At 39.6% G+C, this 25,075-nt stretch overlaps 1 protein-coding gene across 4 annotated transcripts in view; it reads right to left on the reverse strand.

Moving 5' to 3' along the window:
* fstl5 (follistatin-like 5) overlaps positions 1-25,075 on the reverse strand; it is a 198,847-nt gene that overhangs the window by 91,322 nt on the left and 82,450 nt on the right. For 3 of the 4 annotated variants that reach the window (XM_026182979.1, XM_026182971.1, XM_026182987.1), the window contains exon 5: positions 416-612. In XM_026182979.1, coding sequence (XP_026038764.1) covers positions 416-612 — 197 coding nt within the window. Of the gene's footprint in view, positions 1-415; positions 613-11,053; positions 11,195-25,075 lie in introns of those variants that run through there. The other variant, XM_026182995.1, reaches the window with a different exon arrangement.

Here is a 25,075-nt window from a genome sequence, read left to right on the forward strand (position 1 = left end):
CATTGCTTTTCAAAAGATTTACCTTGAGCGATGCACAACAGCTACCAGAGGGAAGGGTAAAAGGAGTAAAACGGACACAATTCTGGCACACATGAAAGAGGACAGTTTAAACACCTGAGCGCACAGATGGTTTGTTCACTTTTTATCCCCCTTTGATGAGATATTTAAATGAAATGGCTCTCAAGTTTTGACAGACATGACAGATACTGTGAAGTCTCTTGAAATGGGAAGCAAATCTTTTTATTCTGTACTTAAATGATGCTTTAAAAAATACCTTAAGACCAGTGTTAGCTTGTGAGTCGAGGTTAAGCAGTATGTTACCTTCATGCCAAACACACACTAATACCACATTCATTTTTGAAAGGGGGAATATGTAGTGGCATAGTCAAGCTCATTTTTACTCCCATATTCTTACCTGTGAGAGCTCGCTGGCATCTATTTGACCGTTATTGTCTGTATCAAAGCGTTTGAACATGACATCAACCAGTTGCTTCTTGGCCACCATGCTGTCCTTGTGTTTCCCATGGCTGGCAGGCCCCATGTATCGTTTCTCATGCAAATCCAGAATCTTGTTTTTCAGCCGTCGGTAGTCGCTCAGTCTACAGTTATCATCTGGGGGGGAAAAAGAAAAGGCAAACTGGTTGGATGATGGAGAGTTTATTTATTTATTTGTAGTAAAAAATGCAATAAGAGCTAAGGGGAAAGTACATGTTTATTTTATCCGATAACATGTTTCATAAATATCTAAATTATTCCCAAGTGCAGAACAAAGCACAATTAAAAACATTGAACTTATTATTTGTAACAATGGATGTAGTGTTTTCACATTTTTAGCCAATTAGTATCCAAGCAAAGTAGAATCCCCCTGAAGATTCACATTATTAAACATTAGCTCTTGTTTATATTCAGCAAAACCCAAATCTGTACAGGTCTCTGACTGTCTTCCTCATAATAACAAACGCTAAAGATTGTTTTCCCGAGGGGAGCACAAAGTGTGACAGACACGCTGCCTTCACTGCCTCAAACTAAGAAAGCGGGAGCCTCTTCAACACAAAGAAACTGATGAACAAATCCATCACACAGGTGTCAAACACTAACCCTGACAGCAACAGAAAACACGTTGGTTTTGTATTTACAATCCACCATCAAAGGCTCCAGATCAAAGACGTAAACTACATGAAAGATTCAGCAGAGTAGAGTGGAGCCAAAGAGAAAAATAAGGACTAAAACTAGAGGTTGACACATGTCAAATCAGCTTCTCCTTGCTAAATCTGGAAGTCTCTCTCTACTAATAACAGTTATATTAGCTGATGTCAACAAGCACATGGGAAAAACGTTGCTGTTCACTGGGAAGTCTTTTAAGTCTCTGGAGAGGACGCTGACATCTATACCACATCTTACTGCGTGATCAACATGGGACAAGTATGGAATAATAGCTTCGTTGCAGAATCTCATGTGAGACAAATGATCTTTGTTGGGGATGATCAAGCAGGAATGATTTAGTGAGTCTGGTAATGAGAATTTCACACAGTAGAACTGGGTTCTCACCGAAAGCTGATGACTAGCTAAGTAGAATCAGAGTGACCCCAGAAACCAATGACATGTCATTATGAGATACCTGGGATCTCATTTTTGTACTGTAAATGTCTTCAAGCATTCCTTTATAGAAACAAATTGAGCAATCAGTGAGCATTTAAATGAGATGATTGATGTAATCCCGACGCTCGCCATCATTTGGATATGACAGCCTTGAAGAAGTTCTCCTTAAACTCTGCCAGGGAAATAAACTGGCTTTCACCGAAACTATCATTTTCATCTCAGTTCTCTGTAACCTTGTAAAGTCCCCAAGGCGTAAAAACTCTATTCTTCGCATTCATATAATGTTTATTATTATCATGAAGAAAGTATAAAAATTAAGTATAAAAATATGGTAGCGTAAAGATTCAGTGTAAACAACAATGTACAACCGACACTTAACTTATTAGAAATGATTTACTGAGATTTGCAGTTTTCTGTGATAGCTATTATTCTCTTGGTGGAAAAAGTGAAGAAATACCTTTATCTATGAATGAAAAGAGAAAAGCAAATAACAAGAAACACGACAAATATAGATTCTTCCATACAAGCTTGTTAGATAAGATTTTCTCTTTAATACAGATGTCAATATCATGGACAACAGGTGCTATTTGGATACTAGCGCTCTTAAAAACTGCCACATTCTCTGCGCTGCAATGAAAAGGAAAAGTTAACGCCATTAGTGTCTGATCATTGCTATTCCATGCAGGGCAGAAGGGTTCAAGTGAATGTTTGATGAGTGTAAAATTGATGCGAATCACATGCGATGACCTTTACAGTTACCAACTCCAACCACGAATGTTTACTGTGGGAGATATTGGATCAACATATTGAAGATCATGCTCTCTGCTGTAGTTATGAATATTAAAAAAACTGAAAAACAAGGTTTATATTTTGTAGGAACAGTTTGGTCCCAAGACGCATAAAAAAACACATCTACCGTAGATGCTTGTGGACATATTTCACTTTAAAGATTTTTTTCCCTGTAATCTATGTGTTGTGTTTTAAGACAGTCTCTTTTGTTTTGTTTATCCAAAGACATTGTCAGCAGTGTAATTCTACTCCTATAAATGCTTTATTTTCTGATGACCTCGTGTACCAAAATTAGGAAATCATGACCTAGCCAGGTGGAGAAAATTAGGTAAGAGAAAGAAGCACTGGAACATTGTCTCTCAGTGATGGTCTGGCTTCTATAACTATCAAACTGAGGTGTTGACAGATGTTTGAGCTGCACACTCAGTCAGAAGCACTCTGTAACTAGCAGGGTGTGAACAAAAACAGTGGTGGCTGCTAAGGACTTTCTAGCAGCCGCAGCAGGTAACAAAACAACAGGAAGCTCTTTTCAATGACAAAATTTGCTTTGGCTGTCAAAATAGTGATAATGGCTGGTGAATTCTAGGGAATCAAAAAAGTAACTTGCCCTCCAAAGTGTACCAACTGCAGAATGCTGCACCTCTTGGAGCGGGTTCTGCTTTAACAAGCATCAGTGGCAGAGAAGCTGCCCTGGTCACAGATGGCTGGTAAAATGAATAAAAGATAAATGGCTGCTGGCATACCCTCGGCTAAGGTCAGCTACATAAAAGAAGCATGAACTATCACATGCATGCAGGTCCACACGTGGATGTAAATGAAACTACTTATAGACAAACTGCTACCCAAAAACATGCATTTAAACACTCCAACATATCCAAACAGTACTTGTCTACACAGGGGAGTTTAAGCAATAATTTGGCAATGGCGACTATAATCTGTCAAATTAACTATGCCAACATGCCTTAGTCAAAACAGTACTTCAGGGAACAAGTAAAAACTCAGCAAAAAGCTGTTGTGTTATTCAGTCCAATCCACTTTGTCAAACTAAGATCTACTGAATGCTGAAAGAATAACTCTCCGTTTCGTGAAATCCAAAGTTTCCTGTAAATATGGAAATGTCTCAGGCACAGAAGTGGTTTTTGAGCTCAAAGGGATGCATCAATGGGGTCTGCTTTTCCTGTGCAATTGCTGGGGTTATCCTAAAAAAAAAAAGAAAAGAAAAGAAAAAAAAGAAAAGAAAAGAAAAAAAAAAAACATTTCCCATTAAAACTTTGATCATTAAATTGATCATCACTAACTGATGAGTTCTCATCCAACATTGTCTTGTTAATTGAATCATCTGCCTTTTTTCAGTCTTACTGTAGACAAAGACACAGGAAATCAGGATGGGTTATAAAACTGTGCAAACCTCGTCTGGACTCAAAATTACTTGTAATGGAAGAACAAGGGAAGAACAGAGGTGCTTGCTTTGTTTTGTTTTGGGTTTTTTTGTTTTGTTTTTGATGGAGGATCATGTTAGATATCAGTAAAAGGCTTAAAATGGAGTTCTACTGTTCCATCAACATTACAATCTTATTTACAGTAATGATAATGATGTTAAATAATCCTTTAACCTTATCCTTTTATTTTAAAATAATTTGGTGGTAGGAGAGCAGGCTGCTTCAGTAGGAAGTTTAAGACCCTGACCATAACAGCAAGCATGCCTCCAATGACTTCCATGCCTTGGGAGACCAACACGGTAGCCACAGGGTAACTGACAGAGAGCTAACAGTCAACTGATACCGATTACTGTGAAAGTGGAGAGGCTGCAAGACTCAGAGAAATCCAGGGACAAGGACAGCTGCAGGCAACTAATAATCCTTCAACAGGTTCAACTATGAAACCCCGAGAGCTTCCTCTAGATTGATCTTACTGACCGAAGATTCTCTTTTGGTCATCTTGTGTGCGGCTGTAAACAGTGAGTCTGAGCATTTATAGCAGGGCAAATGGGTGTGCTTGATTTATAACACAACACTGTCAGCAGGCAAAGCAATGGGCAAAAAGGCAGAGTACATTCTGGACAAATACATAGTCAATCACAACACACAGAGAAAGGCAGCCATATACTCTCAGATTCACACCTTCGCCTATTTAGAATCACCAGTTAACCTAACATGCATATCTCTGGACTGTGGGAGGCAGCCAGAGCCCACGCAGGTACAGGGAGAACATGCAAATTCCACTAAATGGTCCATCTAGCTGTTACACAAGTATAGCTACTCGTGTGCATGGATAAGATGACACAAACAAAGGGACAAGGTTCAAGCAAAAGCTTAATGTGGTGTGCAAGCTTCCTGCCAGTTCAGAGTTATTCCAGCTGGTGCTGGTAATGGTCAAGTGACCTGTGCCAACAAAAAGAGCAAAGAAACAGCAAATATAAAAGAGGTAAACAACAGAGTATTGTACAATAGCTTCAAGACGAAGACCTCGAGGACACAGAGAGAGCAATTCTTGCAATAGTATCACATTAACCGAAGTTACGTTTGTTTACTAGGCGACTCACACCAAGGCCTTTAAACGATTGAGCCTTACCTACTGAATAGCAATGGCATCTTAAATGCTAAGTGTTAAAGATGAGCTGGAATGTAGTTTCATCTGTTCTTCTTATCTGTTTTATGTAAGTGGTATCGATGGACATTTTGCATTTGTGCAGCAAAAGTGATGGATGGTGATGAATAGTGATCAAACAACAAAATCTTTATGTCTAACCGCTTTATGCAGCCGACAGCTTTTTCTACATTTAGTGACATTCACAAACAAACTGAACAGCCAGTTACAGCCTTAGAAAGAACATCTAAAATTTAAACTAATGTTTGACACTGGGTTCTCCACGTGTTTGTTTTGATTTTAGTGCTTTATAATTTCATCTTCCCTTGTCCCCAGTGCAAGCTTAACTGTACCTTTCATTCACAGTCTCCTTATTAAGAACACACCCTGAAAACAACATATGATTAGTAAATAATATATTCAGGGACATGGAAAAGTGTTGTAATACAAAACTAAATATTATCCATGGATGGAATACATGACATTTTTCATGGACAGAGTTGCAGAGAAAGCAACAATTTAGTGAGAGTGACAAAAAAATTTAGCTTTTCACAGTGACTATTCATCTGTGTGCAATTGGTTAATAAGTGGCTTTTAGTCAAAATGTAGGCCATCCAGGTATTCATGGAAGCCAGTGTTAATTTTTGATAATTTGGCAATACCACGTGAAGGAAGACGCCCTTTTACTGTTTGCTGTTGACTCAATGACCCGGAGATTAGTGTATCCAAAGAACAACAACAAAACCCTACATTCAAACCATACAAAAGTGCCATTCTCATGGGGATAACAGCATGCAAGCACAGGGAAATGGTGGTACACTCTGTGGTGAGCAAATGTAATGAAGCATGAAGGCTAAAAGCAAAAAAAGTAGTTTCTGTTTTAAAGAACTTTTCCACATACAGATGACGTCAGTGTAGAAAACTTAAATATTGTACAGGTGAAAAACGTCTGCTTTCTAAGCACCTGAGAGGCACACTACTGTGCACAAGAAATTAAGAGTCTCAAACGTGTATTGTGCCAAACAGCATGGAGAAGCAGCTGCTGCATTAGCAACCAATATAAGTCCAGCTGGCACTAATGAAAAGTTACTTTTCGAGCTGAAAATACACACTAATCCTTTGCCGAACATGCAGTAGACTCAGAGAAAGAAAACAGAAATTCTACATGCTCTCCACAGAGACCGTAAAAGTGACTGAACCCCCCTCGCTACCTCAACCTGCCCCTTTAAAAGCCCTACTGTTTTATTTATAAAAAGAAAAAGGCGGCTCAGCGGAATAGCTAGAGTCAACTCCACTGAAACTGTCCCATCTTTGCCCGACTAAGCCTGCCCCCCACCAACCATCTCTTGCAGCTTTTCCATCTCCGTCTCCAGGGCCCTGGGTACTGCCGCTGCTCACAATACATCAAGACAGCACAGCATGACAACTGGGCTAACCAAATCAGAGGTCACTGATTGCAATCTTTAAGAGCAACTGGAGGTGTCAGTGCCGCAACACCTGACTGAATCTGAAATGGATATCTGGGCAGTAGAGCTGCAACCCCTCAAAGCTGCTCTGGCCAGGTCGATATGAATGCAAAACACTCACAGCAGACCTCAGGCACAGAGAAGAGACTCCTGCTAATATCTCGGAGTTCAAAATAAAAGATTTCAGTCACACTGAGGCTTTTTGCATCCATACTGAAAAGTAAAGAAATACAAAACTGAAGTTCATTCCTGCCCTTGGAAACAGCAAGTTGAAACACAGTCACACCGTAAGGTCCTTTTGTTAGATATTCTTGATCTTTTAATCACACTCCATGATCTTTATTAGCAGATTGAGTTTACCCAGCTGTCATGGAGCTGCTTTTCTTTTGTCACATGTGCCTATATGATTTGCTGCTCACATTGTGTACTGAAATTTTGTTTTCATGCTGTACTAAAAACCAATTCCATCTGTGGTCACATGGCAATTAAAGTAAAGAACAAATCTGGAAACAAGCCAGTCCAGTTTCTACAGGGAATGGGTCTCTAAATTGTTAGACTTATGTCAAAGTGGCTGCTAGAGTTGATGAACAGATTTCTTGTGTTTGGCCCGGTGGCTGAATGTTTTACAGTATCTAATAACATCTGTACAAAGAACAGGATTGATCTATTGAATTATCCTTTGGAGATAATGATTGGTTTGTTGTTTAATTATTAAAACCAGAAGTTAGTGAGAAAAAACCCACAAGCTTTCTGTTGAAGTCAATTATAGGAGCATTTTCTTATCAGTCACCTCTATTGATATTTTATTAAGTTCAGGCAATTAAAATAACTTAACAAATAACAAAAGGAAAACCGGAAAAAGTCTTGGTAAAAGACATGATATGTATTTGTTCAAATACATATCATGTAAAATTTGTTTCAAACCATTCACAGTCATCTGAAAACTAATGATTACTGATATATTTGTCAGCTACACACACACACACACCATTTGGTTGGGATTAATAGACTACATATAAAATATGGAAGTAGGTTCTGGGTATGCAATGTAAAGTCAGTCCACAAGTACCATAAACCTGTTTTCTTGCTAATGGCCAGGGGCAGAGTGCTCAGTTTGTAAAACAAACTGCTAGTTGTACAGAAGAATATAGAAAAATAGCCCTTGGCTGCTTTGCTCTGTGACCTCAGTAAAGGCTTCTCTTATGGCTTAATAGGGTAAGTAGAATTTTGTAAATTATGGCTACGATTACAGTCATAAAGGACGATTATCACAGTCATTTGCTAATGAGCATGAAGTGTTCTGCAGTTTCTGGGCCACACACACACCCTTCGAAAGCTGAGATTCAAAGCACCGAGATTTTTGATAGCAAAAACACTCACCCTGAGGATGAGCATTTTTGCTGATATGACTTCATAACCCATGGGTGCCATCCCATTTTTGTACTGTCTACATGCTTAAAGACATAAAAGAAACAACCAAGTAATTGTGTTTATAGCTAATATATCAATATATTAAAACAGTCACCAAAGGTGAACTCTGATGTCTTATATACCAAAAACCCACACTAGCCTCCTCCATGAGATGTTTTGCAAAAAATAAAAATAACAAAATGATAATAAAAATAATAAATAAGTAATTCCAACTCTGTCTTTACCAAATAACAATTGTGTATTTTTCATATAGAGGACAACTTCTATACAAAAGTTTCTTTGGAAACCTCACTTTGTTTCTTTACCACTTAGTAACTTTCTGAGCCTTTAGTAACAGCACAAGACAGATCCCCCCCTTTCATTCAGTCTCTGTCACTACTGTTTCCTCCCCAGATGCAGGTGTAATCCTCTCCTTCCAATCTTTCATCAAGACTGCTGCTCTTCCTCACGTCTTAATCTTTGATGTATTACCACCCCACCCCTCCTCTCTTACCTTGAATGGAATCATTATCATCTAGGAGACTTTACTCAAACATTACTCCATCCACCCAACTTAGCCTTACTGCTTTCCTTTTTTTTCACTCGACTGACAGAATCCCCAGGAGGTGTTCAGAGCTTCAATTCCCCTATTAAAAAAAAGCCCAACTTCTGTGCCATCTGCTACTATATACTCCAGTACACCCACACCTGAACACTCTGACTTTACTGGCCTTTTGTTCTAGCACTGCTGGATCCTGGCCATGATGGCTTTGTGGCATGTTCTGATGGATTATCTTAATTATTAATTTCAGTGAATGTGAAACATGTGACTCATCTTGACTCCTGCATTGTATAAAGCATTACAGGTTGGAGCGCCAATTTAATTAATCCAATACATGTGAGAGACTGTAAATGGAAACTGGTCAAAAATGAATAAAGAATAAGTATAATTTAAATACTTTGAAATTGTTGGTTATTGTAGGTCTTTTTTTGTTGGGGGGGGGGGGGGGCAAAAGAAACAGGCCTTTCTTTTCCCAAAAGAAATGTAGGTTGGCTTAGACTAATCTTCCAGACTGAGATGAAGCTAGACTGAAATACAAGACAAAGAAAAGAACGAGAAGAGAAGGAGATTGTGAGAACAGGAAGGCTTTGTTTTCCTCTCAAATATGATCCCAGAAGGCTTGATTACACAGAGCTTACTCCTTCAGTGGCAGGTCTTGTTGATGACATGATAGAAGGCAGTGACCCAGGGGCTGAATACACCTTGGCCAAGACATCAAATCAACACTGCTGCAGGTCTATATTTGGTCTACTGCAGACAGGCTGAGGAATATCATTTCTTCACAGTTGGGCCACAGTTTGATCAGCGAGCTTGAACAAGAATAGAAATATTTCTCAGATGTATAGCTGATGCATAAATGATGTCAATACCTGAGTTAATAATGTTAGACTGAAACCCAGTGGTGGAAGCAAAGAAATAAGGAGTAACCTCAGTAACATTTACAGTTTAAAATAGTCAGAAAGGCTTTTGGTGTTGCGAGGTTAACTATGTAGCCCCAAGTCAAGATGGATTTGGAATAGATGGGTAGATGTGTGCTGGTGTGAAAAGCCTTCTATTTGCTTCTATTTACCCTTTAGGCATGCTGACCTTACTTCAGTGGCTTTCTGCTTCAGAAAAAAGTGATCCCTGTGAGTGTCAACTACTCCAATCAGAGTTATCATATTATCAGATGAAGATGATAAATCCTTACATAACACAAACTATGACATTAAAATGCAACACTGTTGCAAATAAGGTGACTGCACCACATTAAATAATCTAGTCTAAAGGTATAGAGCTGTAAACACTAAACATTACTATCCCATAGCATAATAAAGAAGATGTGGACATTCCATTAATTTGTAGTAAGATCAAGTGAAATTATTTTGTTGACTGGGCAGGTATTTTTGGTCTGTGTTGTAGTACTGTAGCTGCGATTCCAGCAGTTTAAAGGAAACCTAGCAGCACATTATAATTTATCCGCTTCACCCGATGAATACATGCACATTCCTGTTACAATGTGATGCACTGTTTGTGCTTCATTCAGTTGTTTAAGATACGTCTTAACAACTTGCACATATCAAATATATCATCCCAGCAAATCATCTATATTGCACTTAAAACAAGCTGCAACAAAAAAAACTAAATAAAAAAACAGTGAAAACATGGTGCTTCCATGCTGAACACAAGAGAGTTTTGATGTACTTAAGAGTACACCCTCTGTGTTGTCGTGCAGTATCCTAGTAGGTGGGGTTAATTAGTACAACTGGGAGGACCTGGCCAGTGTCCCTGGAGGACTTAACAGGTGTCTGTATCAGCTCTTTCTCCATCGACCCAGGACCATGTTTTTGATTTGGTTGACTACAGCCAGATTATTTTAGGTTTTACACTACACAACATCACAGACTTAACATTCATTCATCTAAATACTGACACACTGACAATGACTGACACACCTCACAAAGTTAATTATGGGTTTTTTTGGTTAATAAATTGTGGTTCAAGTTGTGCATCTCCCATTACTTGCATGGCTCATAACTCATCGACCCTCCAACACTGTTTTCAGTATTTTTCCTAATTGTACTGTCATGAATGTTTACACTGAAGCATGTGTGTGGGAATGTATGTGAATGTTTTACTGTTATATCTTATTAGTATTTTAAGTATTCTATCTATTTTATTTATTGAATTTTATTGTTTTATTTATATTTTGATATTGCTAGGGATGATGCAATGATCGAGGACCATTCTTAATTTCGTTGTTCTCATGACAATGACAATAAAGTTTCTGATTCTGAATTCTGATTCTGACTTAACATGCTAACTGAGGACTGCAGAGTCTGAGATGTAGCTCTCAGAGTTTCTGCTTTTTCTCTGAGCATTGCACGGTCTGACCTTGGGGTGAATCTGCTGGGATTCGGACCTGTGATGGCATGCCACACATGGTAAGCTCCACACCTCACCACCCGTTGATTCACTTTAGTTTAATTTACAGTCACTACTTTAAAATATTCTATTTATTGTTCAATATCGTTTCTTTATTAAATGTATTCATTTTTCCATCACACCTTCCAATGTTTATATGGTGTGCACACATATTAACCTTGCAAGGTCAAAGTTCTGTTTTATGTTATATTAATACAGCTTTCTTTGTTTGAGTTACCTGGGTGTTGGTGTCTCCTCCTGTCTGGCAAAAGGTGTGGCAAAGGGCTGGGAGACCTGAAGTACTGCTGACAGCCTAATTGGATTGCACCACATGCTTCATTGCCTGGGGGGTGTTTCATGTTTGTTTAAATGTTTTGTATTAGTTGGTTATATGGCAGCCATCTTGTTTTCCCCGTGTGTGTCATTTGGTTTAGCTAAACCAGTATTTAAGTCCCCCTGTGTGTCATTTCAGCAGGTCAGTTTACCATATGTTTGGTTGAGGTTTTGTTAATTATTATCTTGAGTTTAGTCTATTGAGTTGACCTCTTTTATTGGTCTGCCTGTTTAAGTTTTGGCTTTGTTAAATATATTTTCATATTTTTGGGTCAATAAAACCCGTTTTTTGAATTAAAACCACCTGTGTCCTTTATGCTTTACTGCTTGGTCCCTGACAGGACCCCTGGGATGACTGCAGCATTGTGTTAACATAGACCTAACTGATCCAGCCAAGAAAACTACCAAAACATCTCTCTTACATAGAGATGGTGACACTTGCTGATTATCAATTAATAAATGCATTTCATTAACAGCACCTGGTTGGTATTTACCCTGTTAATTCCTATGGAAGTAGTAAGGTTGTACTTGTTTTTCTTATTTATTTGGTTGATTATCTTGTTTGTTGGTTTGCTTCTTTTTGTGTTCTGTTGTGTTTTTACAGGACTGTATAAGATCTCTTTAAAAGCTTTCTTTTTCACATGACTGTCATTTTAAATGCATATGTTAGGACAGTGATGAATCCAATCCATCATCAAACAACTTTTGGCCTCCACAGGATATGTCACAGGGTGCAGCCAACACTGTTCCCAGTGTATTGGTGCTCACTGCTACTCTACTGCCAAGTTCCGTCTTACTCTGAACTTGGACTAGCAGGATGAAACACTACAGGCTAGGCACGAGTACATTGCAGTACTTTGACTAAGAGTCTAAGTCATTATACAGTGGGGCAAAAAAGTATTTAGTCAGCCACCGATTGTGCAAGTTCCCCCACCTAAAATGATGACAGAGGTCAGTAATTTGCACCAGAGGTACACTTCAACTGTGAGAGACAGAATGTGAAAAAAAAAAAAATCCATGAATCCACATGGTAGGATTTGTAAAGAATTTATTCGTAAATCAGGGTGGAAAATAAGTATTTGGTCAATAACAAAAATACAACTCAATACTTTGTAACATAACCTTTGTTGGCAATAACAGAGGTCAAACGTTTACTATAGGTCTTTACCAGGTTTGCACACACAGTAGCTGGTATTTTGGCCCATTCCTCCATGCAGATCTTCTCGAGAGCAGTGATGTTTTGGGGCTGTCGCCGAGCAACACGGACTTTCAACTCCCGCCACAGATTTTCTATGGGGTTGAGGTCTGGAGACTGGCTAGGCCACTCCAGGACTTTCAAATGCTTCTTACGGAGCCACTCCTTTGTTGCCCGGGCGGTGTGTTTTGGATCATTGTCATGTTGGAAGACCCAGCCTCGTTTCATCTTCAAAGTTCTCACTGATGGAAGGAGGTTTTGGCTCAAAATCTCACGATACATGGCCCCATTCATTCTGTCCTTAACACGGATCAGTCGTCCTGTCCCCTTGGCAGAAAAACAGCCCCATAGCATGATGTTTCCACCCCCATGCTTCACAGTAGGTATGGTGTTCTTGGGATGCTACTCAGTATTCTTCTTCCTCCAAACACGACGAGTTGAGTTTATACCAAAAAGTTCTACTTTGGTTTCATCTGACCACATGACATTCTCCCAATCCTCTGCTGTATCATCCATGTGCTCTCTGGCAAACTTCAGACGGGCCTGGACATGCACTGGCTTCAGCAGCGGAACACGTCTGGCACTGCGGGATTTGATTCCCTGCCGTTGTAGTGTGTTACTGATGGTGACCTTTGTTACTTTGGTCCCAGCTCTCTGCAGGTCATTCACCAGGTCCCCCCGTGTGGTTCTGGGATCTTTGCTCACCGTTCTCATGATCATTTTGACCCCACGGGATGAGATCTTGCGTGGAGCCCCAGATCGTGGGAGATTATCAGTGGTCTTGTATGTCTTCCATTTTCTGATGATTGCTCCCACAGTTGATTTTTTCACACCAAGCTGCTTGCCTATTGTAGATTCACTCTTCCCAGTCTGGTGCAGGTCTACAATACTTTTCCTGGTGTCCTTCGAAAGCTCTTTGGTCTTGGCCATGGCGGAGTTTGGAGTCTGACTGTTTGAGGCTGTGGACAGGTGTCTTTTATATAGATAATGAGTTCAAACAGGTGCCATTCATACAGGTAACGAGTGGGGGACAGAAAAGCTTCTTACAGAAGACGTTACAGGTCTGTGAGAGCCAGAGATTTTCCTTGTTTGAGGTGACCAAATACTTATTTTCCACCCTGATTTACGAATAAATTCTTTACAAATCCTACCATGTGAATTCATGGATTTTTTTTCACATTCTGTCTCTCACAGTTGAAGTGTACCTCTGGTGCAAATTACTGACCTCTGTCATCATTTTAAGTGGGGGAACTTGCACAATCGGTGGCTGACTAAATACTTTTTTGCCCCACTGTATTATAATCACTTCATTTAATTTAATTAAAAATATCTTAAGGTCAGTTATGACCTTGTATCTATTATGCCCAAGCATGAATCTGTCTTTGGTTAGCATCACTCAAATGTAATTAACTATAGTCTAAAACTCTTGAAAAAATCCAGAAGCTGACCTCAATTTCAGATACTTTTTCGTTGTTTTCATTGTATGTGAAGCACATACCTAGAAACTCAATTTCTGACATCTAGAGACTAATGGCATTTACATTCCACCCAGCAAGAGACTTTGCACAAAGAAAATGTTTGGTTCTTTAACTCAGCATATCAGTGTTTACCTCAACCAATGAGTTTATTTTACTCTCCAGTGCAGCTCAGCCTCTGAGAAATGTTTGTGTTGCATGAATAAACTCTAGTCTGCCAGAAGTCTGCTTTGTGGTCTGAAGACATACAGTACTCTATTCAGCTTTATGTACTGGCTTGTATTATAGTGCCGACATTAACACACACACACACACACACACACACACACACACACACACACACACACACACACACACACACACACACACACACACACACACACACACACAATCTCTTACTCCTACACAGATTGTAAAGCAGCTTCTTATACTGACCTGCGGCCAACACTGATCACAATGTCTATAGATTCCTGCTTTTCATTGCACTGTGGGGTCAGCATTAGGTTAAAGGACTCTATTATCATCTATCTAGCCACTCAGCTCATAGCTGGGAACCATAAAGAGTTGAATTCCTATAGATCTGCTGCGCTGAGATACAGCGCTTTCTGTAGCCTTTATTGATCGGCTCATAAAACATTCAGTATGGATGGAAACAAGACGATTTTGTCACAACTATTCCAGCACCAACACAGATTATTTCTGAGTGAGTTATGACATCAAATGTTGTCTGATTATTTTCCATTGCACACCAGCTAAATACTAAGTAGCATTTAATAACAATAAATATTTGTGTGTTCCAACTACAGGGGGATCACACTCCTCAGCCTCCCTGGGAAAGTCTATGCCAGGGTGCTGGAAAGGAGAGTTCGTCCGCTAGTCGAACCTCGGATACAGGAGGAACAATGCGGTTTTCGTCCTGGTCGCGGAACACTGGACCAGCTCTTTATCCTCTCGAGGATACTTGAGGGTGCATGGGAGTTTGCCCAACCAGTCTACATGTGTTTTGTGGACTTGGAGAAGGCATTCGACCGTGTCCCTCGGGGTGTCCTGTGGGAGGTGTTGCGGGAGTATGGGGTGTCTGCCCCAATGTTAAGGGCCATTCAATCCCTATACAACCATTGTAAGAGCTTGGTTCGCATTGCTGGCAATAAGTCGGACTCGTTCCCGGTGGGTGATGGGCTCCGCCAGGGCTGCCCTTTGTCTCCGGTTCTGTTCATAATTTTTATGGACAGGATTTCTAGGCGCAGCCAAGTGGCGGAGGGCTTTCGCTTTGGTGGCCTCAGAATCTCATCTCTGATATTTGCGGATGATGTGGTTCTGTTGGCTTCATCGGGTGAAGGCCTCCAGCTCGCACTGGAGCGGTTCACAGCCGAGTGTGAAGCAGCGGGAATGAGGATCAGCACCTCCAAATCTGAGGCCACGGTCCTCAGCCGGAAAAAGGTGGAGTGCCCACTCCGGGTCGGGGATGAGTTCCTGCCACAAGTGGAGGAGTTCAAGTATCTCGGGGTCTTGTTCGCGAGTGATGGGAGAAGGGAGCCGGAGATCGATAGACGGATTGGGGCTGCAGCTGCAGTAATGCGGACGCTGCACCGGTCCGTCATGGTGAAGAGGGATCTGAGTGTAAAAGCGAAGCTCTCAATTTACCGGTTGATCTACATCCCTACCCTCACCTATGGCCACGAGCTGTGGGTAGTGACCGAAAGAACAAGATTGCGGATACAAGCGGCAGAAATGAGCTTCCTCCGAAGGGTGGCTGGCCTCTCCCTTAGAGATAGGGAGAGAAGTTCGGCCATCCGGGAGGGGCTCAGAGTAGAGCAGCTGCTCCTCCACATCGAAAGGAGCCAGCTGAGGTGGTTCGGGCATCTGACAAGGATGCCCCCTGGGCGCCTCCTGGGTGAGGTGTTCCAGGCATGTTGGAGAGATTATATCTCTCGGCTGGCCTGGGAACGCCTTGGTGTTCCCCCGGATAAGCTGGAGGAGGTGGCTGGGGAGAGGGAGGTCTGGGCCTCTTTGCTTAGGCTGCTGCCCCCGCGACCCGGCCTTGGATAAAGCGGATGAAGATGGATGGATGGATGGATGGATGGATGGATAATGTATTCGATTTTATCTGTGGCATGGGGCACATGTATATGAGGGCCAGCATGCTTTCTTACAATAATCATAAAATATTACTTACATAGGACACTTCCCCCCCCACACACACACACACACACAAAACATATTAAGGATTGTACATTAACAAAAAACTGTTGTACACACACACACACACACACACACACACACACACACACACACACACACACACACACACACACATGTGAAGACAGAGAGAGAGTATGCATAGTATGCAAACAGCTACCAAAACGGCATCATAATTCGTTATACAATTAGAACAGGGCAAATCAACAATTAACAATGACTAATTAATATTAAAATCTGTAATATAATGTATTGTTTGGAGTTTAGTCTGTTGCTGTTGCTATTTTTACCATTTCTTCTTGGAGCAACTGTAACTCACATAATTTCCTTAGGGATTAATAAAGTATTCTGAATCTGATTGTTTCAGGATGACCTGCCATTATCCAATGACACATCTGCTTACCTGTGTCTATTGCTCGTTTCTCCTCCTCTTCTTTTCTCTTTTTTCTAAACTGAGCACCTGATGGCTTTGAACTTTTCTTGTCCATCTTCCATTGGTTTTAATTTTGCACTCCAGTATGAACACAAATCCCCCATATCGAGGATCACCACAACATAATCTAACAGACCTAAACCTTAGTTCACAGATTCACTTTGTCTAGGGTTTATTTCAGGGATTTCACACAACCCAAGGTTCAAATCATGAATACATAATGGGCTCGGATTTATAACATTATAAATGAAATGTGCTCTATTTGGAAGCAGCAGGTCTCCCTCCCCTTTCGACGGGCTGTGTTTGAGACTTTAAATCATCAAACTGTAAATTTTAAATTTTAAATTGTTATTGATCCCTTTACCCCGAGTCCTAAAGTGTATATTTATTTTCTTACGCTTCTTATATATATTGTTTGTTTACTTGCACTGCTGTAACTAGAGCCTCGTCATCTTGTCTCTTTATATACTGCACTGTATGTAGCGGACAATAAAGTTTACTTTGACTTCAGCAGCAAGCAGGCGCACCAAGGGCTCTCACGCTCACTTTCCGTGCACAGAATTTCGAAAAAACATCAGTGCAAGTTATAAGTCTGTATTATAATGTCTGGTGTTTTCGTGTTTGTTGGTTTGTTTTTATTTTGTTTTATTTTGCGAGTTGATTATTATTAGATGCTGCTCCAGCCAGGCAGAGAATCCCCCGCCGCCACGCCCTCTCCTCCCCGTGTCAGAAGCAGCAGGAGGGCGCCCTTACTCCCAGCAAATGGGCGATAGAAAACCGATCGGTGCCTGTGCCATTCCCTGGCTGACGTCGGGGCAGCATGAGTACAAGTTTTTTGAGTACATTTTTTTTTCGCCAATGCCCGTGATGCCGCCCCCCACCACGATGCCGCCCCGGGCAACCACCCGTGTCGCCCGTATCTAAAACCGCTACAGACTGTACTCGATTGCAATGGAAAACGTCCAAAACCGAGTTGAGTCAAGCCGCCTTGAGTGGAGCTGAGTAGGTACTAGTGGAAAAGAATTATCATTCGTACTTACTGACCTTATATTAAATTTGTAAGGAGACGCCTACAACGAAAGTATGTTTTTATATTCATTTTCCACTCTCAGACCATTAAATGCTAACTGACTTATGCAGATCTAAATATTCCTTTAATGTAATAATAATAACCCAGAAGATACTCCTGAAGCTTAGTAGAGCTTTAATTTTGATAAATCTGTTAAGTTACACAGTCACAACTTGTCCATGTGTCTTGTCCTGCCTTACTGACCAAAGTGCTTAAAGCATAGGCTCATTCATACATCACTTTTAATACTAATACTGTACAGTGCTTTTGCAGTTAAATACACTCATTCCACTCATTTTTCTGCAGCAGCTGTGTCTCTTTCAGTCTGATTACTTGTTTAACCCTTTCATGTTTTTCTGAAAAGATAACATTATAGTTTTATCTTCCTGTGTAAAATCAGCTGCTCTGCTGTAGACTTATATCATCTTTGTGACTGAGCGAATGCTGCCAAACACCACCCCCTTTATGTAAATGTGCTTAAGGCTAGATTGACAAACCCCGTGTTAACCTTTCCACATACTGATATTAGGGTGCTTAAAGCCACATAACAAAAAGATAACTTGTTTTGTAGTACAAAACCCAGCCTTCCGCCTATCGCAGTTTCTGGATAGAGTGGCCATCTAACTCACATTGGATTCCCTAAGGAGATCAAGGATTTTCTGTCTGACTGCAAGATGAAAAACTCTGAAAAGAGGCAGCTAAACTGGCTAGCTCGAAGGCAAACACAGCACAGGAAGGACTGGTGGTAACTTATTAGCAGCAACTTTCAAAATACTACCCAGGATATTGTTGTCCTGTAACGTAAATACATCAGACTCTGAAGTAAGACTAAAACCGGTCTCCAAATATTACTTAGGCAGCTCTTAATATACCTGAGCAGTCAGTCTAAATAAAGTCTACATGTGGAAAACACCAGAATTTCAAATTTTAAAAATGATTTGTTTATTACACTATCCTATTGCAATTACAGTATACACTATCCCATAATAACTGTTTGGATCACTCTGTTTTGGTTATGCTAGTGAAAAAACAAGTCCTTACATTCGCATCACTTAGCAATTCTCTATTTCCTCTCTTCCTTTATAAAAAAGTAGCTTGTTCACTTTATACTGTCCAGCAGCTGAAAATCCAACACATTTGTCATGTCACTGGGTCACATGTTTTTCACTAAATATAGAATGAGGTCAATGCTTTGATATTAGAAAACACCCACAATGCTGTAACCCAGTCAACCTCCCCCCCACACTCCTCTTCTTCTGTACATCTCTGTATCTATGACTTACTCACAAACGCTGCTTCAAGCAATGTTGGCAGCTATTGTTCACTTTCATTTCAGCAAATTTTACAAAGGTCTGATATCCAGGAAGGACAAAGTAGGTGGAAACAAAAGAGGAATAAAATGCAGAGAGCAATAAAAAGAAAACTTTTCAGGATAATGGCTCATGCAGGAAAATGGCTTTTAACCAATACTTTAATGGAAAGCCATGTTGCGCAGACTGCAAAAATGGTTTTGGAACCCATTCACTTCAAGTAAACAAACCTGCAACGGGATTCAATCGGCCAATTGAATCCCGACTGAATCATCAACAGTCTGCAGAGCTTTTAAGGGGTTATTTAAGCTTGTGTTGTCATTGGAATATTTTAGAGGACAAGGGGGGGGGGGGGGGTTAGAATGAAATTTAAATTAAAAACAAATGGAAACCAACAAAAAAGCTTAAAAGTTTATATTTATATTATAAAAGGATATTAATAAATTAATAAAACCTATAGTCCAAACTGTATCTCTTGAAAATGCACAATCTAGTAAACTGTTACTGAAAAAGTCATAACCTCACTAAATTACAAATGTATAGCCCTTATGTTTTCCCTGGTTAACTCAATTCTACTATTTATAGGTAGCTAAACTTATCTCTGAAAGTCCTCCTGTAAACATTAATGAAATTATTCTGCACTGACAACCTCTTATTCTGCACTACAGGGGAGAGTAACATCAAACATGTTTAATTGGCTAATTTGTCACATGATTGTTTGGGATCTGTGGCCTAGTCCTCAGCACACGCCTTTGATGGAATAATTGGCCATTTTGGGCACATAATGACATGCAAATGACTATAAGTTCCTTTGAAGCTGGCCAAGCTAGAAATAAAGCCATCGATCAAAGACACCAGTTTCTTGTCTTGAGGTTCACAAACCTGCAGTGGTGTGTGTGCTGTGTACAGGGGAGCCAACTGTACCAAAAATGGCACTAAACAGTGCTAATTAGTGCAGCATCTAAATAGATGTGCCGCTTCTGTAGGTTTCTATACGGCTGAAAAGTACCATGAAAAGAGAGATATAGTTTCATATTCTTCTCCGTTAGCAGGGGGTACTATAATTAAAACATTTTTTTCCAAAGGCTCATGGTTTGATATCAAAGACAAACTTGTCCTTCAAATCAATGCTGCACAATGTTTCCATCTAATATTTATAAATTGCTTGTTCTTTTGACTGTGGTGATGTTTCATCAGAAAGTACATTATATACTTTCCATTTTCACTCTAATAGTTAATAATTAATGAAAAAAGAAAACATATTTCCACCAACACCATGTTCTTTGTCTTCTATGCTCAGTTTCTTCCCAAGATCCTTGTTACTGTTCAATTTAAAATTCCAGCCTACACAGACATTGCTCTCAGACTAAGACCTTTTGGAGTGGCCTAAGACTTTTTACTTATAGAGTATGATTTTATTTTCTGTTAAAACTATAATAGACTACATGTTCTGCTTTTCTTAAATATGTTTTAGCTTTTTTCTCCCAGACCTGTCTGCAAAGAAGCACTATAAACAAACACACTGCAGCAAATCAGAATTGTCTATAGCATTGCTTTTTTTATACAGTCCATAGCAGATGGTGCTAATTGTTTGTATAAATAGGGTAAATCAAGCCTCAGGTGTCTAGACTGTGTGCCGCAGGAGAACACACACACAGAGGAGAAAAAATAAATAAATAGGAAGAAATACCACTCATAAATGAACACTGTATAAATTAGAAATCTCTTTGTGGGGTAAATTCTCAAAGGCTTTTCCTTTCTGTGTCACTAAAATAGTACCCGTATAAATCATTATTTATAGATCAAGCATTAATCCAAATTAGAATTCATTTAATAACATGACATTCATGCCAACAAAATGCAAACACCTACTGTAAGTTTATTATGTTATTCACCAACACATGGCACCCTATCAGAGTTTTTCCTGGCTCAGAGTGAGCCTTTGGAGGAGGCTGACCATGCAAGTAACTACACATGCAGTAAAGGCACCAAGTATGTGCTTTTGTAGCTGACATAAATGGAGTTTGTATTATTATTCGAATACACAGTCAAAAGAAAGACAATTATGTTTAAATAAATCTTAAGGAAACTGTTTAAAAATATAATTTTAGAACAGTGCTGTTTCTTTGGATTTTATGCTGAGAAAAACTATGACTATGTATATAGCCACGACTGCAGTGAATACATATAACGAGGAATTTATTTGATCAGTGTTATATAAACACATGAAATATAGTGATGCATAGAAAAAGTACAGTGTGCATCACAGCTTCCAGCCATTGTTACATAATATATAATTTAATAGTCTAAGTAAAGTAAGTAGCTTATAACAAAGTAAGCTCGGTGTGATTCAATTACTGTGTTTATTATTTGAGCTAGATTGGCTGTTAAGTTTCCAGACTAAAAACTCTGAAAGTCCATGCAGGTGTTATTGCTCTGTCATCAAATCAACACACTCTGCAAGTGGAAATGTTCTAATAAAGAGGAAAACAAAGTGCCTACATACAAAATAAAAGAAAAAAACTGATAAACACAATACAAGGACACTTAAAACCACAGATAAAGACAGGGAGTGTGTTTGCCCTATAAAATCAAAATCACATCACAGAAACTACTGCCAGTAAAGCCTATCATGTTTACTGGATTCAAGGGCACGCTGTCAGCTATGGATCAAATTAAAATATGAGATGACATCACTAATGTCCAGTGTACTACACAGCTCTCCATCACAGTGCTGTGTTATAATCATCATCATCATCATGGCTACGCTGCAGATCATTGCTTTACGGTTGATGGAGCCTTTACATAACCAAAGGGAGGAAGAGTAAAGTGACAGATTGCTGTGCAGAAACAACCCAGAGGAAAACAGATCAAGCAAATTATTAAAGAATTTCATTAAAGCTCCCCAAGTTTCTTTCATGTTCATCTATTTTTGTGTTTGGGAACTTACAAATCATCCCTTTCATTCTACAAAAATGCAATTTTACTATCATGAACCACATGCACCAAACTGTAAAACTGCAGGAAGAAAATGTATTCTTATGTTAACATGAGAAGTTTACTGTACATAGTACAAACTCTACAGGCTCCTGCCTTACTGGGCTGGGTACAAAAGTACTCCTGATATGAAATGTAAGGACACAGCAATGTAAGGCATGTGACTTTGCTTAAAGTACTGACTTAATAACAGTGTAAAAATGAATGTGTTAATGAATCATTCTTATTTAAAAATGTACTTATTATTATTTAAATAACATCAGTACACAGACATAGCACTGTGTTCTGCAGATGCAGAGTTTCTCTTCTCTCTTTCACCACGTACACCCTTCCGTACATGGACAGTCCAGAACAGACAAGAGACAGGTGACATTAATCAAGCTGACGATAACTCATAATTTTACCTAAAGTAAATAATGAGCTTTCAGCCTAGCATAACAAAAGAGCCCAACAGTGAAAGCATAGTCACAAGTTGCTGTTTCCCATTAAATCACAATTAATTCACAGACTATTGAAAAAGAAAAAAAATCACAAACCAACAGCATTTCTGGGTGAAGTGAGCATGAAATGACTCCAGACTGTGGAGCATTTGTTGTTAAGTTCCTCCATGCTGTTTAGCTTTCCTTCTAGCAAAATATGTGAGTCTAGCATTGCACTAAAGTAGGATAACATAGCAGTATTAAATTGAATTGATACGACTTTCAAGGCCCCGCGATTGGCCGATTCTCACTGACACCTAGTCCAGGATATTTCGTCTGTATTGGACTGGTATCTCCTTTAAGTATCAGATTAACAGATCCTTTAATTAGGGGCTAAAGTGGAACATTTTTTTGCATTTAGATGAAGGGCTCATGACTTTCAGTTGCCCTTGGGGACACAGGCCTTCAACATGAGTGATTTGATCAGCTCAGGAAGCTGCTGTTGGACTGTTGATACAGCTTGTAGTGAAACCTACTTATGGCAGGAGCTGCCATCCCACCCAGCTAAATTAGCTGCTAAGTCTTAGGGTTCAATGTTTTATCACTTTGACAGGAGTCAGGGCTGTGTATAAACAAACTAAACTTGCAGCCTATAAAACTAGATCACTTCTCTTGACATGGAAGAACAGCTTTAGGCCCTGTAGCCTTCGGTAAATATTGACTGCCTTCGCCATCTCCAGTCACTCCATGCTCTTGTCTTCCCATCTTTCAGCCTTAACTGTACAAAATAACACCACAGATATTATGCCACTCAGTCCAAGACTGCAGATTTCAGTGATTGACAATGCCAGTAAAACAAATACAAGTTGATGCATTTTGCCAAACCGTACAAGGTAAGTGTTCAATATACAACCGGCGCCTTCACTCATAAAACAATACGTTTGCAGATTCCAATGTATTCTTGTTGAGGATGTTTGATTTACATTGAGGTAACATTTCTCCCTCAGCCCACTGTTTTTTAATTCTCTGCATCCAATTATTTAACATTTTTTCTACACTCCATCTTCAGTGGATCCTTCCCAACAAGTGCAGGAGAAAAGCTGTTCCTGCTAACCACAACAGAGTAATGAAACTATTGTACTCTAAATTTGCCCAATAAGTTTTCAGCAAATGGGCTAGTGCTAATCCCTACAGCTATATCATACAGCCACGCTTTTTTTCTACTGAATCTGTTTTCATTCAGTTATAATAAGGAAGGTCAGCGCTGCCATGTATTCAGTGATATGACTATCATTAGCAGATCACTGTGTCAGAGAAAAAGGCTGGGAAAAAATCAATAAAAAAGCTACATCTCTGTTTTGCTGTAATGCCTGAACTCTGATTTAGGATGACTATGTTCTGCTCTCCAAGTTGTCCAATAACAAAATTTTGTGCAGTGTCAATTTAGGGAAGTATGAATGGGCATTATCACGGCTCCAGACAGCAGACTTTCTCAGTGTCTCCTTTTAAAAGGTGGCAAAGTCATAGAGGCTACATTTATTCCTGTGGTAGAAAGTAATTTCAGTGCATTCTTTCAAGCATATTGCCTTCAACCTGGCCTTGTATTTCTCCATTCTCTGCATAATGTCAAACATTAATTCTCTTACTGACCATTTAAGAAGAAAAAGCCGGCTGGCACTGGTCTCATGCAAGGTGTGGATTGTTATGTCTCAGGATATGTTGCTCTCTTAGCTTCTTTATCTTTCAGATAATGACTTGTTTGCCCTTAATCTATATTTCCTTGACTGTGATAAGGTTTTTGTCATAAATATCCATTTTCAGTGTAAAAACTGCAGAGAAACTGTGTGACGGCACATAGACGTGTCATTTATTGTGTCAATTTACACACACAGAGGCCTTGTGGATGTGTATGTGTATATCTGTGTGTCTGTCTTCCTCTTTTTAGTGACTAAAAAGACAAATGTGATCCTGCATTGACTGATTTAATACACATCAGTTAAGCACATAATCGGGATAGATTGAACTTGAACATTAATCTCCTCTGCCCTGAGTATTGCAGAATACAACATACTGTCTCATCTATATGTCAAATATAGAATAATATGACAGAAAACTTTGAAAAGAGTATTTTTAAACATCTCAGAACTACATCCCTATGATAATTAAGTATTCCAGTGTTTTATTAAAGGGAATATTCTTCTTTTGTTTTTTTGTGACTGACTTGAATGAGTCCGTCTTATTCCGAAAACAACCTTTAATCAACAAAGCATATCAAGATGTGCACAGACTAACTTTAGAGTTGACTGGCACCAAGACCCTGCAGCTGACAATGGTTTGGACGTCCTTGCGAACTTAATGATTCACAGGTCTAGATTTTAATGAGCAGCTTGTTCTTTGGCACTGCTGCCGATGACAGTGCCAGGTCCTGTAGAGAGGTCGCAGCATTAATGGCGCCACAGAGTCATTAAAAGAAAGCAAGAACACACAGGAGGTTCTGAAACCCTGTACACAAGCTGATCTCACTGGAGTGACTCTCCAGTGGGAAAGGCGCAGACACATCATTAAGGTAGGATGTCTCTAGAGGCCGGAAGCTATGATGCTTCATGAGCATGTTTTTCTTGGTGGAGCCCGCGGGAGTTGTCCACAAAGAGTTTGTTGTACTAAGAATGCCAGGGAAGCAGCTAATAACAGAAGCACTTTACTTCTACAAGCCCTACTTTTATAGACATAACCTAATTACAGATGCTCACCATAGTTCTGCTGCCTTACATGATATTGCTGCAAAGGACAATATGTACCATTGCTCTACAACAGTGCTTCCCAAACATTT

Source organism: Astatotilapia calliptera, chromosome 2 (genome assembly GCF_900246225.1).
Source record: "Astatotilapia calliptera chromosome 2, fAstCal1.2, whole genome shotgun sequence".
Taxonomy (NCBI): Eukaryota; Metazoa; Chordata; class Actinopteri; order Cichliformes; family Cichlidae; genus Astatotilapia; species Astatotilapia calliptera.